This window comes from Parus major, chromosome 14 (genome assembly GCF_001522545.3).
Source record: "Parus major isolate Abel chromosome 14, Parus_major1.1, whole genome shotgun sequence".
NCBI lineage: Eukaryota > Metazoa > Chordata > Aves > Passeriformes > Paridae > Parus > Parus major.
Window position 1 is genome coordinate 9,031,146 of NC_031783.1, and position 18,608 is coordinate 9,049,753.

The window sequence follows — 18,608 nt, forward strand, 5'->3', positions numbered from 1 at the left end:
AGATGTGATCAGTGCTTGATCAGAGGAGGTTCCAGGTAAAAGTCAGGATCCCAGTGCCACCCTCACCAGGAGATGAAGGGGCTGGACTCAGCCATCAAATCTGATGAGAAAGAGAGGCCCCCCTCTTTACCAGCAATTGTTCGCCCCGCGGCCCTCAGTCCTACTTGGGACTGATAGGGCGGCGCCGAGCCCGTGCTCCAGCGCCGCCAAGGCGGCCGCCGCCCTCCCGCCGCTGTCGGCGGTGCCCGGGGCGGGGACGAAGGAGGAGCCCGGCTGAGGGGCCCTGCCCGGCCCCGCTCCGGTTCGAAGGCGGCGCGGCCCCGCCCGGCCGTTCCGAGGGAGAGGGAGGGAACGGGTGCGCGCCAGGCCCCGGCGTGTCGCAGCGAAGGCGTCCGGGCGGGCCCCGCTGCCGCGGCGGCGCGTTCCGCCCGGAGCGTGTGCGCGGGCCCCGAGCGGAGCCGCCGCTGCCATGGAGCGGGGGGGCGGCGGCGGCGCGCGGGGCTGATCGCGCCCCTTCCCCATGAGACTGTGGTTGTGCTGGCTGGGCTGCTACACCCTGCTCCTGTGGGTGCTGAGGAGGACGATGTGGGCTGGCCCGGCGCGGTACCTGCGGAGCCCTTTATCCAGGTCCCTCTACGTGAATATGATGGGCAGCCACCGCCAGCCAGCCCCGGGCGCCAGGGAGAACCACCAGGTACAGCCCCGGCGGCGGCCGTGCTGCCCGCCCCTCCCTTCCCTTCCCTCATCGTGCCGGGCTGGGCGGCGGGGGCGGCACAGGGACCCCCGCCCCCGGGGAGCTCCGGCGGGCAGGGCGGGGGGTCCGCCGGGGGGAGCGGCGGGAGGAGCGGGAAGCCCGGTGCGGGCTGAGGGGGCACCGGGCCGGGCAGCGCAGACAAAGAGAGGGAACCGCTCTGTCCTGCGGTGAGAAAGTTGCCGTGCGGAGCGCGGAGCGCTGCCGGGGCTGCGGCTCGGGGGGCGCCGCCGGGGGATCGGGGCGAACCCGGCGGTAGCGGCGGGGGGCAGCGCCTGTCCCGGCAGCCGGAGCGGGGCGGGTCGGGGCCAGAGCTGCTCCCGGCAGAGGTGCGCCCCGGGCTCTGGGTGTGCACCCCGGGCTGTGGATGTGCACCCCGGTTTTTTTCGATGCACACCCCCATGTGTCCGGTGAGCCCTGTGAGAGTGCACCAGTGAAGTTTGCAGGTGGTGGTGATGGGGGTGGGTTTGTAATCACAGAGATGTTTGTAATTAGTACCGGTGCGTGTAGAGGAAAACAAAAAAAAGTGGGAAACTGAGACTCCCACAGAGGCCTTGGAGCAGTAGGAGGTGGCAAGAGACTAGGACTGAGTTGTTGCAATGTGATCCGACTGCGATAAAAGGTTGGTGCTATGTTTGGGCAGTGTGGACACATGGGTCGCTACCTTGTGGAGAAGTTAGGGGCCATGCCCTTGCAATGCAATGGTTATGTTACAGATTTCATTTGGAATGTGCTCAGATCCGCACTATGTTTTGACGAAATGCTGCTGGAAATCTGACAGGAGTTAGAAGAGCTAATAAAGAACTCCTAGTGCAGAAGGAAGCTGGCAGCTTAATCTGGGTTAAATATGCAGAACCAAGCTAACGAAGATGTAGTATAAACACTTGAGGACTGCTATACAAAGGAAAGCCATAATTCTTCCTGCTGATCCATTACTGCAGCCTTCTTAGTGCTCTGGGTGGGTGCTGGCATCCAGAATCTTGATGGGTGTATGTATCCCTGGAATTTAATGCTTGTGGTCTGCTTGGGATCATTCAGATCATGGGTAGAAAGAGAAGCAGAATTCAGGTGTACAGGAGGAACTTCCTCCTGGTGAACAAAGAAAATCTGAAAGTCTTTTGTGTTGTTAAAAGCCTGTAGTAGAAAGAAAAGTCAGGGGAATGTGTTTTAGAGGTGCCTGTGTCATTCTCAGGTAGATGGTCTGCAGTGGATAATCTCCATCTCTGTTTTATTTGATCTAGATTTTAAATGTAGGTATTGATTATTTAGTACATTTAGTAAGATTTATTGTTATTGGGTTTGTGGGGTAAGCAAGGGTTGCATGTTCAGACCCCTGGTACTTTGACTTTGCAGTTTTACTGACTTAACTTGTTTTATGTAAATTATCTAAAAGAGGTTTTTCATCCTTTTACTAATATTTAGGCAAGAGTTGCAATGTTTATGATTTTTGTTATAACAAAGGTCTTAGCACAACAATCTGAAATAATAAAAGAGATTGACACTGCCATGTAACTAGTGGCCTTTCATATGTTGTACATGGAGGAAAATAAAAGCAGTTTCTGTTCTGAGGAAGTAGTTCTGGAATTAAGCTGGTTTTCACCTTTTTTTTTTTTTTTATTTGAAATTTAGATTTAGATTGGGAATTTTTTGGTGGTTTTTTTTTTTTCCCTCTTATAATGTGTTAGAATCTCTGTTATTCACCAGTGTTATATAGGTCGTTGTCAATAACCTTATAGGCAAGATTAGCCATCATAGAATCATTGAATCATTAAGGCTGAAAAAGAGCTCCAAGATCATCAAGTCCAACCTTGGACCAAATACCACCATACCCACTAAACCATACTGAGAATAATAAGTTGGAGATCTGTCAACAACACCTAATTTTTGGAAACAAGCTTCTGCTAGTTGTCACCATCATCCTTCTGTCAGTAGTTACATCAATATCTAGAAGTTTTAAAGACAAGAATTGTAGGACTGTTGTTTTTCAGTGGAACTGCAGGTGAAAGTTCAGTGCAGAACCCCAAGGTGTATGAGCTTGGGTTTAGTCATGCTGCTTATGGAACAAAGCCTCTGTTTCCCAAGGCTTTGAAAATGTTTTCTACTGGATTGAAACTGGCGAGACATTGCAAAAGGCAAATCATCTGAACCACTCCAAACCTGTTCAGTGGAGTGAGGCACAGCCTTGTGGGTGAACCTGACACATCCCAGCCTGCTCCTCAGCTCCTTGGGATCATTTGCTTCTGTCACGCTCTTGAATTGGCTTCTGAATGAATGGACAAAGTACACAAGCTGCTGCTTTAGTGGTTTTTCAGGAGCCACTAAGGATTCCTTTTGGGAATCATGGTCTGTGCTGATTTATTTAACAAGGGCTGAGCTGCAGTGAGGAGAGACCTAAACTGGTGAATCAGCAGTCTCGGGGATCCCTGTGCCAGGCTCAGAATCTGTGTTTCAGAAGAAAGGATCACTCACTTGTTCTACCCACAAGTGTGTGTTTGAAAGTACAGTCAGTAGCCTGATTCTGCCAGAAATGCACCCATTGTGCAGGTGGTTTTCAAACTAAGCAGGCACATTTGCTGCTCAATTCAAGGGTCTTCCCTTGCTGCTTTGGGCCTGTGTTTGATGCTCTTGAATCTGGCATAAGGGCCCTGGTGCACGGTGTGCTCCCCTCTGCTTGCTGGCACTGCTGCTGGGAAGCTGCACACACTGCAATAAGAGCCCTGTCCCATTCCAGTGATGTCTGAAAGTTCCACTGTGCTGAATGCTGTGTAAACCTGCCCTGAGCTTCTCTCCCAACAGGAAAAACAGATGTGATGGGATCAGGATCTGAGCACAAGTGTGTTAAATCTTTGGGGAGTTACCCCGGCTGACAGTTTCTGTCCTTCCGCAAGGTTCTGCTAAAACTTCACATCTTACTTCAGGATACTTAAAACTCCCCATTTGCACAATGAGCACATGCAGTCAGATTAAGGAACATTATTGCAAGATTTAAGGGGGAGATAAGAGGTTGTTGGCTGTAGAGAGTTCTTAATGGTAGAAAACAGACACAATGGCATTTTATGAGAAGGACTGACACTAACTCCGTGTAAGTATAGGAGAGTGAAAAATAAGTGATGTTCTTCATTAGAAATAAATTTACATTTTTTAAATATAATTTTTGCATAGAGGACTTATGTTGGCTTTCTAGGGAATTAACCTTGCAAATAACTTCTAAGTACAGGGTAATAATTAAGACAAAAAATAAAAGCATTATTTCTTAGCAAGTAATCATTTCTCATTTTGGTACAATTCTAAGTTAATTTAACCCTGAAGTTTGTTGAACTGTAGGAAAAGCTAAATTTTCATATTTATGGAAATTGGTCGTAAATTTGTATCTATTAATTTTGACTACTTCTGGGTTTGCATTGCTGAACTTTTTAAATGATCCTTTATCTCTTTCTCTAGTGGTATGTCTGCAACACTGAACAGTTGTCTGAATCCCTTCAACCCATTTTTGTCCAGAGTTACCTTGACCAAGGAACACAGATCTTCTTAAACAACAGCATTGAGAAGTCAGGCTGGCTGTTTATCCAGCTCTATCACTCTTTTGTGTCCTCTATTTTTAGCCTTTTTATGTCTAGAACATCTATCAATGGGTAAGTGAAAAGTCAATCTTGGGTAAGCTAAATACAGTTTGTATTTAGAGTTTTCGAGTGTTCAGCACTACCCCTTGATCTGCCAGCTTTTCAAAATGTGTAATTTCCCTTTGCTGCTCTGTCAGATGTGAAATGCCCTCCTGTGTTCATCATGCCCAGCCCTTTTAACTGGTGAACACCATTTCCACTATGGAGGGACAGAGGAGGTAATTGCAATTAATAAAAGACAGTCAGAGGATTCTAATTGCATTTTATAACAGTTATTCGTATTAATTTTCTTCTAAGAGAGTGTCTCTGTGTCTCTTCCCTCAGCTTTCTTCCCCTGTCCCACCTTGCCCTTTCCCTACTGCCACATTTTGATCAGTTACCGTTGTGATTGTTCGGGTTGGTGCCTGTATCCAGACAGTTCTGTGTTGTACCTAAAACTCTTCCAAGTGTTTGCCTGCCCTTGGCAAATTCTGACACATTTCTAAACAGTGCAAAGCTGGCCAAGTGTTGTGTCTGGCAACACTAATATGGAATGTTGTCCTTTCTCTTACTCTGTAAAACGATTCCACCTCAATTTGTGTGTAAACTGCACTGGAACAGATAACTTCTTATGGAGCATGTTTGACTGATGAACCATCAGCAAAGCAGGAAAACATAAGTTGATAAAACAGCATTCGTCTATTCTTATCTTATTGTAGGGGAGTTTGGCTGTTCATGGGTGTTTTAGTATTTTTTTCAAACAAGGCAGTGCTTTTTTTTGCTCACCTTACCCAATTTGAACACTTTTAACAGCTTTTCAGCTTTGACCTTATGAAAAATGCATTTTGTTACATTTAGCCAATTTCTCCAGTATCCCCACCTCTGCAGCTGCTACATACTTCTCCCACAGTCTGATACAAGATAGGAGCTGTCTACTGGGGCTAGAAAAATAGTCCTTTTCCTTATTTTCTACCCAGATGACTTTATGAGCTTCCCTGTGGTGTTCTTAGTTATGTGTAGCTTTATATAAAGGTTCCTTTGGTCTCTTCTTCCTTTCTCTTCCATTTTTTTTCAAAGGCTCTTCAGGGCTTTGAATAACACCTCATAATACTGTTAGGAATAATAGCTATGAGCCAATTATACAGTGTGGACTGACACATGTCTGCTGCAAGGGGGCTCTACTTAAATTGGATGTAGTCTGTTTATTTTTATACATTTGATATCCTGCTTAGTTCCTTCTCTATGACTTTCTATGCTCTGTCCTTTTTGTTTCTTTGGGTTTTAGTAGTCAGTCTTTCCTAGGCCAGCTCCTTTTCACATTTTTTATTCTTTGAGTCTTTTTATCTCTGTTTACCTTTTTTCCTGTTTTGTTTTTTTTCTCTGTTCATTGTCTTTAAGTTTAACATGCTATCAACAGGAGTTTAAAGAATAGTATTTATCTACCTGCAGTCTATTACTGACCAGTTCTTCCTCTGCCTGTTCTTCTGTTTCATCATTGAATTCTTCTATGACAGCTGAAACGTGTCACTGTGTAGTCTTCAAACAGTTATGGGTGGGTATGGCATTGACTTGATCCATAAGGAATCCAACTGTCACCTCTACCCAATTCCTTAATGAGTTGTCTATTTTCTATTCCACAGCTTTTCATGTTGAATGCAGGATCAGCAGATAGCAGCAAAAGCCATTGTAACACAGAACTAAAAAAAATCTCTTTTGCCCCTCCAGCAGCGTTACCCCCATGCTTTCTTTAAATCTGTTCCCTGTCTTCCCTCCTCATTCCACATCCTATTCCTCATTCATTGTGCATACTTCTGTGTCTGCAACCATTTTATTTCCTCTGTTATTTCATCTTGGTTTTTTGTGTTTTTTTTTAAGGTAGGTGGCAGAGATTCAAATCTGTAGATGTGACAAATAAGGTTCAGTCTTTATCTTTCCTACTCTTTCTCTTCCCCTTTTTTTTTTTTATTTTTTTAATGCAGTTATTTTCTTCAGCTGCACCTCATGAGCTCTCCCTTACCCAATAAAATTCCTTCTGGAGTCTTAACCACTGTAACTGCATGTGGCTCTATGTCTGATCTCTTACAAGTGCAAGGCAAGTTGAACTGGATTTAAAATTTATCTGAGCAGTGACCTTGTCTACTATTGTGTGCAACTGGTTCCTGCCAAAGCACGTTCTAAATTTCTTCACTGCCTGTCCTGTTAAAGTTTGTACAAAATTGGTCATTTCTTGTTTTTACATTTTAGGCTGCTGGGAAGGGGCTCAATGTTTGTGTTTTCCCCAGAACAATTTCAAAGACTGCTTAAAATAAATCCTGAATGGAAATCCCACAGACTTCTCGATTTAGGGGCTGGAGATGGAGAAGTCACTAAAGTTATGAGTCCTCACTTTGAAGAAATCTATGCCACTGAATTGTCTGAAACTATGATATGGCAGCTTCAGAAGAAGAAATACAGGTATTGACTGAATAACTCCTACATCCTTTATATCAGACATTACAGCAAAGTAATGTAGTTTAATGAATGTTCAGTATTTTCAGTCCTTTATTATTTGCTTGTACAGAAAAGGTTAGCCTGTACAAAACCAGAAAAACAAACACATGTGATGATTCCTCTTACCAGTGTTGGTTTTTGTCTCCTTTATTACCTGATGTTTATCAAGGTTCATAGGGCTGGACATGTAGCCATGCTGATCATTGATTTAGGTTTCTTTCCAAAAGACCAGAAGGGATTGTGTCTGTCTCTTCTCTCAATGGTTGACCTTACCTGTATTACCAACACGTCCACAGGGAATTTTTGTCTTCAGTAGTTCTATCTGAAATCAGCTTGTTTTTATTTAAAAGACTGTATCTCTTTCTCTTCTTTTCACAGGGTGCTTGGTGTAAATGAATGGCAAAACACAGGGTTTCAGTATGATGTTATCAGCTGTTTGAATTTGCTGGATCGCTGTGATCAACCACTGACTGTATTAAAAGATATTAGAAGTGTACTGGAGCCAACCAGAGGCAGAGTCATCCTAGCACTGGTTCTGCCATTTCACCCCTATGTGGAAAATGGTAAGTGCACACATTAGCAGCTGTTTAGGCAGGTAAACTAGTGTAGGATCTAATTAAATGTTTAATAAATGACATGTTTGTATTTGAGTTTTTACAAATAACTGGTAGAGGGCATGTAGTATGAAATCATAGGTAAATAGGCCACATGATGTAAGCTGTTTTGTTAACTACACAGAATACATTGTTGGCACCAACAAAAAGCTCAAATATTGAAGTCACAGATCCTGTTTTGCAAGTTACCACATTTCAGCTATGTTGGAGCAACTTGGAAAAACTGGTCCCTGATTAAGGCCTTTTACCTAGAGGTGACCTGAGCTGTCTCTAGTGACCATTTGTCTTAACACTGAATACAGCTGTTCAAGTCGTTTCAAGTGTTCCAAATGAATCCCACCTAAAAATTCATTGGAAGATAACTTTCACTTTCCAGCATGAGGTCTCAAAGTAAAATATAGACCCCTATGAATACAAAGTACCAACCACTATTAATATTGTATTAATTTACATTGTACTAGTAAAAGGAATAAAAAAATAAAATTCAGTGCCAAACTTGGATTTTAAGGAAATATACGAAAGATTTTTAGATTAATCCATCTTTATGACTAAACTTCTAAAGAGACTAGAAACATTTTTACGTTTCTGTGATTGTGGATTCAGGTTAAAGCACCCTGAAGGTGGTTTGAATTCCAGGAGGCTGATGTTCATCAGTCATTGTTCTGTTTCTCCTTGAGTGTTAAGACTTGTCTGTAGAAAGGCCCAGAAAATGCAGAGCTAATCAGGTTCTGGCAATCACAAATGCATCAAATGTATGAATCTGGTTTTCTCTTTTTACATAGTGGTATTTTGATGGGAGAAAGGAAAAAAATAAGTATAAGAAATAATGCCATTAGATGAAGAATTACTTAAAATACAGTATTTGAGCTTGTAATTTTTTAACTATTTTGAAAAGTAATGCCTTAAATTAGATTTGGTGTTTGACTTAGGCATCTGTTAAGTATTTCAAACATATTTGGTTACAAATTATTGTTCCTATAATGTGGAACAATATAGCTTCCTCTTGTAGAAATCCTTTAAAATTCCAAATATTAGCAGTGTCTTTCTAGTCTTTCAAGTCTTTCACTGGCATACTAGAACCAAAAAATGAGAAATGCTTTATTTGTGTTTCTTCAAAATTCTGTGCCATTGTGTTTGGCAATCACTATTGCCCTCACATCTACTTTCCTGCATTTTTTTTAGGTAGTCCATAATAGACCATGTACAATTCCCTGGCTCAACAGGGGGGGATAAGTTAAGGAACAAACTATTCTAAGCCTGCTTATATCCTTCATCATTAATCTCCTACCATATGCTGGGAAGAGAATAGAGAATTAAATTTATAAATCCCAGGAGACAATAAACCTGTTCTGTGATTGTTGAACAGTCATTCCTACTTGTTGGAAGTTGAAATGCGATTGTAAGAAGATTGTAAGCCAATGTCATAATTTTATTCGTGATGGTGACTTGGCAGATGAATCACTTTGCTGAAGGCAGGTTTGCTCCCTTAATATGTTTGAAACTTAAAAACATGCTCAGTTTGTCTGTTTGCCACTATTATGGATGTAGACCTATATAAACTGTTAACAGTGCAAGTTAGCACACACAAAAGTTACATATTTCCCTCTAAAGATCAGTTAAACTGTGGGCTAAAAAAACAGACAATTAACTGCCAGAATGTCTTCATGATGCAAAAACCATTTTAGAATTTCTTTATTTTCATTCAGCTGTTCTACATGATGATGCATTTTAAAAATAGATATGTACATATATTTTATATATAATAAAATTATACTTGGTACATTCAAAGAGGAGAGCATTCCACAGCTCAAGTAACTTCTTGTAGCAGCTCATTAAAACTAGCTTGGACCCATGTTGTGAAACTTTTTAATTTTGTAGAGGGAGAATAAATGGAATAGTGTTGGGGCAGGTAAGGTGTTTGATCCAGTGATAGATCCATAGATAGAAATGGAGAAATTATTTTAATCAAAATGAGCTATTTGGGTGATTACATGCAGTATAATGGGATGGTAATGGTGGAAGCTGTCTATGTGAATAGCATAAAACCTGCTCTAAGAGAACAAAGCAAGGTGGAGGAGGAATTAAAATACAGACCTGTACTCACTGTTTGTGGAATGACAGTGACACCTAGAGTCCAGAGGAGCTCAATCATAAATTCTCTCTGGGGCTTTTCAGTTTTATTTCAGCATGCAGAACATCCAGGAATGCAGTTACTGCAGGTGTCTAAATTTGGCAAGAGAGCCCAATACCTGAATCATCAGGTATTAGACCAGTCACTGAGAACAGGTATTACCACAACTTTGTTTTTAATAGGTGTCTCATAGAGTCATATAAGAATCCTGTGTATTTCCTAATACAGACAGAAAAAGTCATTATAGGATAATACATGCCTGGACTGATGCAAGTTTCTCTGAAACAAAAATGTCATGCCATACTTCAGAGTACTAGTGAATACTGGGAGCCTGAGAGTGTGAAATTTCCTTGTTGAACATGTTAATATCCTTGTAATGGATTGACAGGGATAAGAAGGCAAAGGTGTTTATTCTGTCCTCCTGAAATACTATTCAGCTGGTAACACAGTAGTGTGTAGGATGGATCCTTGCTTTGTCTCAGTTGTCAGTTCTCATCTTGCAGAAGTGAGAAATGCCATTTCATTTTTTAAACAAAGCCTTGCTTTATTAAAATTGTGATAAAAGGTGCAGCTGTTCTTAGCTGTTCCCTTTAGAAGGAAAATGCCTGATACCAGCAGATACCTTGGAAAAGTGCTGATTTTGCAGATTGGCTAGATAGTAACTGCTGAAAAATGTGCTTTAAAAAAAAAGTATACTGCCTTGTACTGCATAGTGTAGTTTTTTTTTGTGCTTGTGTCCATGTTGAATAGGCTTGTAAAGGCAAAACATGGTGCTCCAGGTATTCCTGATTTGGGATGGTGGGACTGGGAGATGGGGGTTGTCAGCCAAGCAGGTGAATTTAGTATTGGAGAAGCAATGTTTTCACAGTGACAATTACTTTCCTAAATAGGTTTGGAAGATGCCCTCATCCCAAATGAGCTTTGCCAGGATAATGCATGTGTTTATATTGTCAGTTTTTTCTGCTTGCCTGTCTAATACACAGGTTTTGCTCTGTTTAAATTGTTCCAAGGTTTATTTACTGTTGGTCTGTAAATGTTACATCAATAACTATCCCATTAACATGAGCAAATCCAAAATTTCACCCATGAAACAAGTTTATTTTATGTTGCTGTCAATTATCAAACAACTTTCACAATTGCTCAGACCATGTAAAAGGAATACATAAAAGTTTATGTAAAGAGAAAAAAGAAGACAGAATTAAATCTAAACTAAAAAAGGAAACTTTTACGAAGCATCAGCAGTTATCTTACAAAGATAAAGTCTTTTCCCAGAGTTCTTGGAAATGGAATATGTAACACAGATGTAAGTTACAATGCACCTGGTTCTGGTGATCTGTTTGGAAAATACTCCCAAAGAACACTGCCCTGCAATGTTGTCTCCTCTCTCTTTGAAGCAAAGGAAGTCTGAAGAAGCTTAACTTCCTCACCTGCTCCTTTGCTTACAGGAGAACTGTTGAACAAATCTGAAGTGCTGCACATGCTCATCTGTTTTGGTAAACAGTGTCATCTTCCAAATCATCCTAGGAAAAAAGTGTTTCATTACTGAGGTGATTTTTTTTTTAAAGAAAGGCAGAATTTATTTTTTGAGGCAAACTCCATCCCTTTTGTGTTTCAGTAAAATCCTTTCTCCCCTCTTATCCAGTTGGTTTTGTCCATGTGTTATCTACAGGCTTCAGAACATGTTTCTTATCCTGTTGGCTTTTTCTAATCTCCAGGGAGCACAGGGGCAGGAAAACATAGCCCATATTTTCATATCTGATGGCCAAACCAAGGACCAGGTCATGTCAGCAGGGAATTGAAAGCTTTAAAGTGGTAATTACAGAAGAAAATTATTGGAGCTGTATGGAAATAAATGAAGTAAAATGTTTATAGAAGTGCTTGACTTCGTTCTGTGTGTCATTTGGTTCCACTTGGCATCTCTGAATGATCTCTGTGCTCAGAATAGGAAAGAATTAACATTGTTTCTCAAGAGAAGCAAGATTTCAGAAGCAAGATTTTGAAGTGATTTTCTTCACTTGCAAATATATGTGATTTCTAATATTTCCCTTGCAAATATGTGTGATTATGTGGTCTGGATTTGTGTTTTGGTTGGGGTTTTTTTTGTGCTTTTGTTGGGTTTGTTTGTTTGTTTTTTAAATAATTTATATGGCACATGTAAAATTATTGTCATATAAGACTTAATGGCATAAATTTGGAATGATGAAATAAGTTGGGTGGCTTTACCCAGTGATGTTGAATATTTAGTTTAGGCTCTGTGTGCTGGAGGAAGGGAAATACCTTTAAATATATTACAGAACTTTTAAAATAGTTTCATTATGTTTCTGTCCTCTACTCTGGGTTAATGGAGCAAGAGGAACTGAAAAAGCAGTACTTTTCAAACATGACCTCTTAATAGCTCCAGGAATTTTACCAAACAATACAGAACCAGACCCCTTCTTGGCAAAATACAAATTTATGGCAGTTTTAATTTTAAATGTACATACATATATTTAAAAAGGTGTGTGTGTGTACACACATGCATAAATATATATATGAAATTCTATGCATCTGGCCATTTTGAATGCTTTATAATGTCTTTGACTGTTACTCAGAATATTTTTTTTACATCTCTAGCAACTTTAAAGGAAATAGGTGCAATAAACTCCTAAAATCTTTTGGTTTCTCTTTTTCCCCATAAATTTAGGAATGGATACTCACAGGCTGTTGGTAGTGTTGAGCATATCTCTGCTTTTGAAGTTCCTGAGCAATTGCTTGGAAAACTTTTCGGCTGCTACTTATTTTCTGAAAATTATTTGAAACACTGGTTCAGTGCAACATTTTGAGTTGGAAGGAAACATCTTTTTCTACCTTTCCTAATTTAGATTTTATATCTGGGTATGTCTTTGGGAATTTACTAAGTAGTATTTTAAAAATATGTGGTTTGGCGAGCAGAAGGGTTTTAAATTACATTGTTATTATTATTGCATTACTTAACATATGCACCTTTAACAGATCTTTAAATGCATGGCTTCTGATTTTTATACAAGGATATGTAGCGGTGGAGGTTGTTAATTAATAGCAAAACAAAATTTACTTTAAAGCTAAAGGAATCAGTGTGTTAGAGATAGCCTTTACAGAGATTAACTTTACCCTGCATCCAATGTGTTAAATTACCTGATTTGTTAAAATTAGTTAAATATAAATTGATAAGTAATTTTGTACAAATCTAAAGTAAAGCCTTAGCAGCTCAGCATGTCTCCTTAATGGAGTCATCAATTAATCACAAAATTGATGCTAAATATACTTTAAAAAGACGAGAAGAAGAAGCTCTGAATTACAGACAAAGCAAGTAACATGGTAACATACAGAGTTCTCTGTTGTTTGGTCTTTCCCACTTTTCTTTAGCAACTTTGGCTTTAACTGGAGGGAGAGGAAATAAATGAAAAAGCTATTAAAATATAAAATGAGAAGTTAGAGTAGTTAAAATTGTTGCCCTTTTGCAGTGTCAGTTAACTGGTAAGGTAAGTGTTTCACTACATCAACTTATACCATTGGAAAAATAGGGAGGTTTTTGTATGAAGCCTTTTTCAGCTTCTGGTAGTAGATACTGCAAGTGTTTTTGCTGTGAGCACAGAAAGGACTGTGAAGTCCGAATTCTCTTGTCAAGGTCTCATTATCATGTAAAGATTGCTTTTGTAGCTCTGTTTGGTTTTATCTAAACAAAAATTTTGTTCTATATTTAAAAAAAGCAGCAGTAATCACATAACTTTTAACCATGTGCATTTTAATGGGTTTGTTTCTGTGAGCATAAAACTTCTTCCAAGTCTCTGATATTTTTAAATTTTACCAAGGTTTCTGTTCTGTATGTGTATGAAGAGAATCAGTAGACAAGCGAAGGCAGGCTGCAGTAGCTTTACTGCAGCCCATAAATACTTTGATGTGAATTTAAATTCTTTTACTTTTACTGGAAGTTTATACTCTCAGGATAATTTTAACTTCAGAATACCTTTTATTTTAGACACTTTACTGAAAAACGAAAATGTGCTTGCTGTTGAGAGTCCAGGTGTGTGACACACAGGAGTTCACAGATGTGTATGTGCAGTACAAGGACTTCAACCAACCTCCTCTTTAAAATTTAACCATAATAGTTATGAAATCTAGAAATGTTTTTTTATTCTCCATATGGAATTGTTAAAACTGCATCCATTTAAAAACTAACAAAACCAGAAGAATCACTTTGAGCCTACCTTGTAGACCGCAAAGTAAGTGAGCACAGCAGAGCTGTACAGGAACAGTAAGGACGAGATGATGATCATGGAGATGAGTTTTCCATTGCTCTGCTGCTTCCCTGGTCCTTTATTAAAAATGAGTGTTAGTCTGATTCACATAATTTTTTAAGACTCTGCATTCCAGCTCCCTTTCTGTGAGGAATGAAAAGGCCATATACCATCAAAATTCTTCTGATTAATTTCAGTCTAAATTCCTTAGTGGTATGATTTTCCTTTTCTTCCTGTGTTTGCAAGGGCAATGGAGACCTGTTAGTTTTGATTACAAACTTTTCCTTAGGGATAGAGAGAGAATGGAATCCAGTTTTCTGCTCCTGTAAAGGTATATCTGAATAAAGCTCATAGATTTCTGTTCAGAAATGGAATTAGAGGAAGGAAGGAATATAAAGAAAGTAATAATCCAGCTGAGTGTTTCAGGGTTATTTTTCCTTTTCTGATTTAGTATGTAAAACTGAAATGTAATTACTGAAGTTTCATCACTTTCCTAACTCGAAGGCAAGTGATACAAAGGTTTGGAACATATTTCTCAGGCTGGCAGAAGTGAATCCCCAGGTCTGGGGCTCTGCACTCTCTTGCACGTACTTCTACTAAATGTTGGTTTCTCTACTTCTCATTTTTTTGTTGATACTTCCTTTTTGACAGCCACAAAAGTCTTCATGTAAGAGGATGTAGAGTGTGGTTAGACAGCACAAGTGCAAAATTTCTTTCTTTTGTATAATTCTAGAGTCATCATCATATGACAGACCAGCCTAATTAGCAAGGATTGAGATGCTTATTTGTGGAATCCCTCTGGTTTTACTAATAACATCTTAATATAGCCATACTACTCCTAAAAGGTTTGTCGGTATTTCCATCTTAAATGTCATTCTTGAAAGTATAGAGTATTTAGAAAAGATAATTTATTTCTTCTAAGATGCCTCATTAAGAAGGAATGAACAACTGACCTGTTACTGTTAGTACTGTTCCATCTCCTGCTTGTTTAGAAAGGGATGAATCTGAGTCTGAGAATGCTATTCCACAGATATAAACAGCGCTGTCATCTACAGTCAGATCTTTTATCTCAAGTAAGATGTTATTTGCTGATGAATGTACTTTATACTTCTGATGATCTGTGCATCCAGGAGTACACAAATCCTGATGTGAATTAGTTAAAAAGCGAAACCACAGAACTTCAGGTGGAGACGAGGGGCATCCAGAAGCAGAGAAAGTGCATGTTAGGGACACATTGTTCATGGAGGAGTCAGCTTGCTGAAACCTGGGCTGTGTTACAGTGACTCGGCAGTGACCTGCAACACCTGTTGGGAAGGAACAATTGGTGATGTGAGGGACAGCTAAAAAGACAGGTACAGTCTAAAAAGAAAAAAAACCCTACTTTTGGTTCATTCAAGGAAAGGTGGGAGGAAAGGAAGAAATCAACTGTGTTTGCAACTTGAAATAATTAAGGTTATTTTCAGTGAATTTTTTAGATAGTTCCTACAGCTTGCACATGTGCTCATTTAACACTTTTTATCTACAGGTTGTAAATGTGGTTGCCTTTCTATTTTTTGACAAAATAGAGAAGATTGATAGATCTGAAGCAATGTGAATGTTTCCTTTGGCACTGGAGAAGACCAGAAGAATACTCTGTGCAGCTCCTAGCCCGAGATTTAGCCCTGCATGTTTTGGGGGTAGTGGCCAGTGGGGGTGGGTGCTTTGTGACGTAAGTGCAGTTGCTCAGTGGAGCAGTTCTGCAGGGCTTTCTCTCTCCTCCACTGTTCCTGGTCTAAGTCAAGCCAGACAAGCTGAAGGCAGGCAGTGGAAATGTCATAAATCAAAACATTTATAATTTAGCCAACTTCATAACATTGATTAGAATTCACAATAGTTCCTAGACATTCTTCCACTTTATCACATATATTGATTCCTGGTTTCTAAGAATAATAGTGCTTGTTAGTTCTGACATTTAAAAATGTGTGCAGAGATAACAGGAAGGTTAATCAGAGAAGAGCATTCTAATTAAGGAGCTAAAATGTGTGGTTTAATATGACTAGTCTGGAAGATTTGTTTAAAGTCCTTGTTGAAATCTGTGTGAATTCTGTTTTAATATATTTAATTTTATTCAAATAAATAGTTATTTAAACTATGTCATTGAGGTAGTATCTAAATAACATCCTTTTCTGCTTGCTAAAAAACAACAAACTAGAAGATGTGTAGTAGTATACTGCTGATACACAATTTGTAAACCTGACCATGGTGAACAATTATGTCACAAATTAGCATTGTCCTTCACCATTTTTCTCACTAAATCCAATCAGATTCAGTGCCTGTGACTTTTAACGGAATAAAGTGAAACTGATTCTGTGTCAGGTCCATATCACAGCCATTCCACAGCAGCTACAGCAATCTGAAGATTGTAAGTTGTGGGTGTACTTGCACCCTGTGTGGTGAAAGGCAGTAGCTTGTGCTTCTGCAGCTGATCCCCTTCACTTTTCCACCTTATCCACAGGCTCTGGTGTCCTCACAGAGCAGAACTCCACGGCCTCAGGTCACATAGGTGCTGCCTGCTGAACTTCCCAAGCCCTCCCCCCAAACAAACACAGTTGCTCTGAAACCAGGCTGCTACTGGAGTGTTCCCAGTAGGGTAGTGCAGCAGGATTTGACCCAGAAATCACAGGTTACAGCAGTGTTTCAGACTTTTGGAAGGAAAAAGCATTTGCTAGTAGTTGTGTACTTTAGAAGTTAAATGACTATAGCAGAAATTAAGTTGATTTTCAGCAAAACTTTTCATTGCTTTTATTTTGTAGCTGTGCTGCTAATCATAGCCACAAAATTCTCAGTCTTTGTTTAACTGCTGTTAAATAAAAAAATGTAAGAAATTTTTAAAGTCTTACCAGCACCATACAGGATCCAGTCAAATACCAGCATTAGCACATTTTTTAATTTCTTGAAAGATGCCATTTCTTGTATCTCTGTGGAAGTGAATCTTCTTAAAGGAAGAGGAACTTGGGAAATGTTTGGATTTGAGGAACTGTCGTAATCACAAGATGTAGAACTTCCTGTTTAGAAGGGTGTTTACTCCTGCATTTAGCAAACTGGTTAAAGGTACAGACCAAACCAGAAAGCTTTTGTTTGTTGTGGATGACATTATTTGGAAAATGAGTGAAGAACTTTAAATTTTGGACTCCTGAGAGTTGTACCTATAGTCCTTCAGATTATTTCATTGGATATAACAAATAACAAGACATTTTCCAGCATGCTATTTAATCAGCTTCTTAATTTTATATGACTCTAAGCAGTCATTAGCAGATCAGCTGGTAGGTGGCCACTGAAGGCACAAAGTAGCCATTCATTGTAGTGGTGATCTGATGGTGAAAGCTTCACAGCAAACCATAATTTTCAGCTTGCTGACTCTGATTACTGTAGTTACCTCTGTGCCTGTCTGCTGGACACCAGCCTCACTAATGGCAGTTACCTTTTAGCCAGTCCTGGCACTTCTAGTTAAAAATGTAACAAAAGATAACCTTAAAGAAGCTGCTTTTGAAGAGCAGGGATAAACTTGAGCTGATCTTGCAACAGGTCTAAAAGTGGTGTGGCAACCTCCTGTGTGGAGTGGAATGAACATAATGAGTGTAATTATGCTTTCTGTAAGAAAATGCAGCACACAAAGTTTTCTTTATAACTGAAACAAAGCTGTTCTGTTTTCTCAGTAGGTGGCAAGTGGGAAAAGCCCTCAGAAGTTTTGGAAATCAAAGGGCACACTTGGGAAGAACAGGTGAACAGCCTGCCAGAAGTTTTCAGTAAAGCTGGTTTTGCCATCGAGGCTTTCACCAGACTGCCCTACCTCTGTGAAGGTGACATGTACAATGACTACTACGTGCTGGATGATGCTGTCTTCGTCCTCAAGCCCGTGTAAGCCTGTGTGAAGTAAAGCTCCACAATCTAATCCAAGAAGCAGCCTCTGAAAGAGGCTTTTGATTTATGGTTACTTAAAGGGAGGGAATTTTGGGATTGCCATGCTAAATAAATATCATGTAAGAAATTTAAAGGCCAAAATACTAATGTATTTCTTTGTAGTGTGATTAGCAGGGGGGGAGAAAAAAATGTTGTTTTTTAAATGGACTCCTCAGCTGAGTATTTCTTTTTTACCAGCTCTTAAACCAACATTGCATTCTGCAATCCAGCAGCAATGGGGGATATTTTTTTATACTTACCTGCAACAGGGATCATATCCAAACAAAAGCAATAGTCTTTATAATGGTGAAACTGATACAGTGTGAACTGTTGTGAACGAAATCAAGCAAAGTCTGGCAATAAAGTTATCCATTCAGTTCAAGCCTTGTTGAATAAAACTGTTGAAATGGATTATCTTCCATGCTAAGTTACTTTTTCTCTTACTGTCATTCTTCACGTTTTTAATCATGCTAATAAACTTTTTTGAGATGACTTTTGCATTAACTTTTGTGTTCATTTTGTAACCATAGCCATGCTTGTCTGCACTAACTGCTTTTGTGTTGAGAATCAAGCTTTCAGTAGCAGCACAACCTTGCATTTATTTAAACAGCATTTAATTACTGTTTAATGGGATAACAGTGCACAAAAAATGTATCACTTTTGGTTGGGTTTCCTTCATGTTCTTCCCTGTCAAAGCCTCATAAATCCTCATTGCTTTCGCATTTGCCATTTTCCAGTTAAATGGGTTACAGTAGAAGTTGTAAAAACTGCACTTTAAACTGATGGCTTTAAAAACAAACTCTCTAAGCAGGTTGTTGCCAAATGTTT

The 18,608-nt window shown here is 39.7% G+C and overlaps 2 protein-coding genes across 7 annotated transcripts; one reads left to right on the top strand and one right to left on the bottom strand.

Annotated features, from left to right (window-relative positions):
• Nucleotides 1-285: 285 nt before the first annotated feature.
• On the top strand, nucleotides 286-18,272 carry METTL9 (methyltransferase like 9). 6 transcript variants are annotated; one of them, XR_004499390.1, is made up of 6 exons: nucleotides 286-694; nucleotides 4,193-4,383; nucleotides 6,595-6,804; nucleotides 7,219-7,403; nucleotides 14,575-14,686; nucleotides 17,537-17,617. XR_004499390.1 is itself a non-coding variant. In XM_015643056.3 (6 exons), exons 1-6 carry the CDS (start codon nucleotides 521-523, stop codon nucleotides 11,342-11,344), a joined length of 915 nt encoding a protein of 304 aa, XP_015498542.1. In that variant the 5' UTR covers nucleotides 286-520; the 3' UTR covers nucleotides 11,345-11,459. The 6 variants fall into 6 exon arrangements, 5 of the variants coding, with proteins under 5 accessions (XP_015498542.1, XP_015498540.1, XP_015498541.1 ...); XM_015643056.3 differs by lacking the exons at nucleotides 14,575-14,686; nucleotides 17,537-17,617 and adding exons at nucleotides 9,630-9,740; nucleotides 11,301-11,459; XM_015643054.2 differs by lacking the exon at nucleotides 14,575-14,686 and having other exon boundaries at nucleotides 17,537-18,272.
• On the bottom strand, nucleotides 10,663-17,006 carry IGSF6 (immunoglobulin superfamily member 6). Its single transcript, XM_015643062.2, has 6 exons — nucleotides 16,721-17,006; nucleotides 14,795-15,145; nucleotides 13,812-13,918; nucleotides 12,931-12,984; nucleotides 12,283-12,366; nucleotides 10,663-11,105 (listed from the first exon to the last, which is right to left on the bottom strand). Exons 1-6 carry the CDS (start codon nucleotides 16,785-16,787, stop codon nucleotides 11,067-11,069), a joined length of 702 nt encoding a protein of 233 aa, XP_015498548.1. The 5' UTR covers nucleotides 16,788-17,006; the 3' UTR covers nucleotides 10,663-11,066.
• Nucleotides 18,273-18,608: the final 336 nt, after the last annotated feature.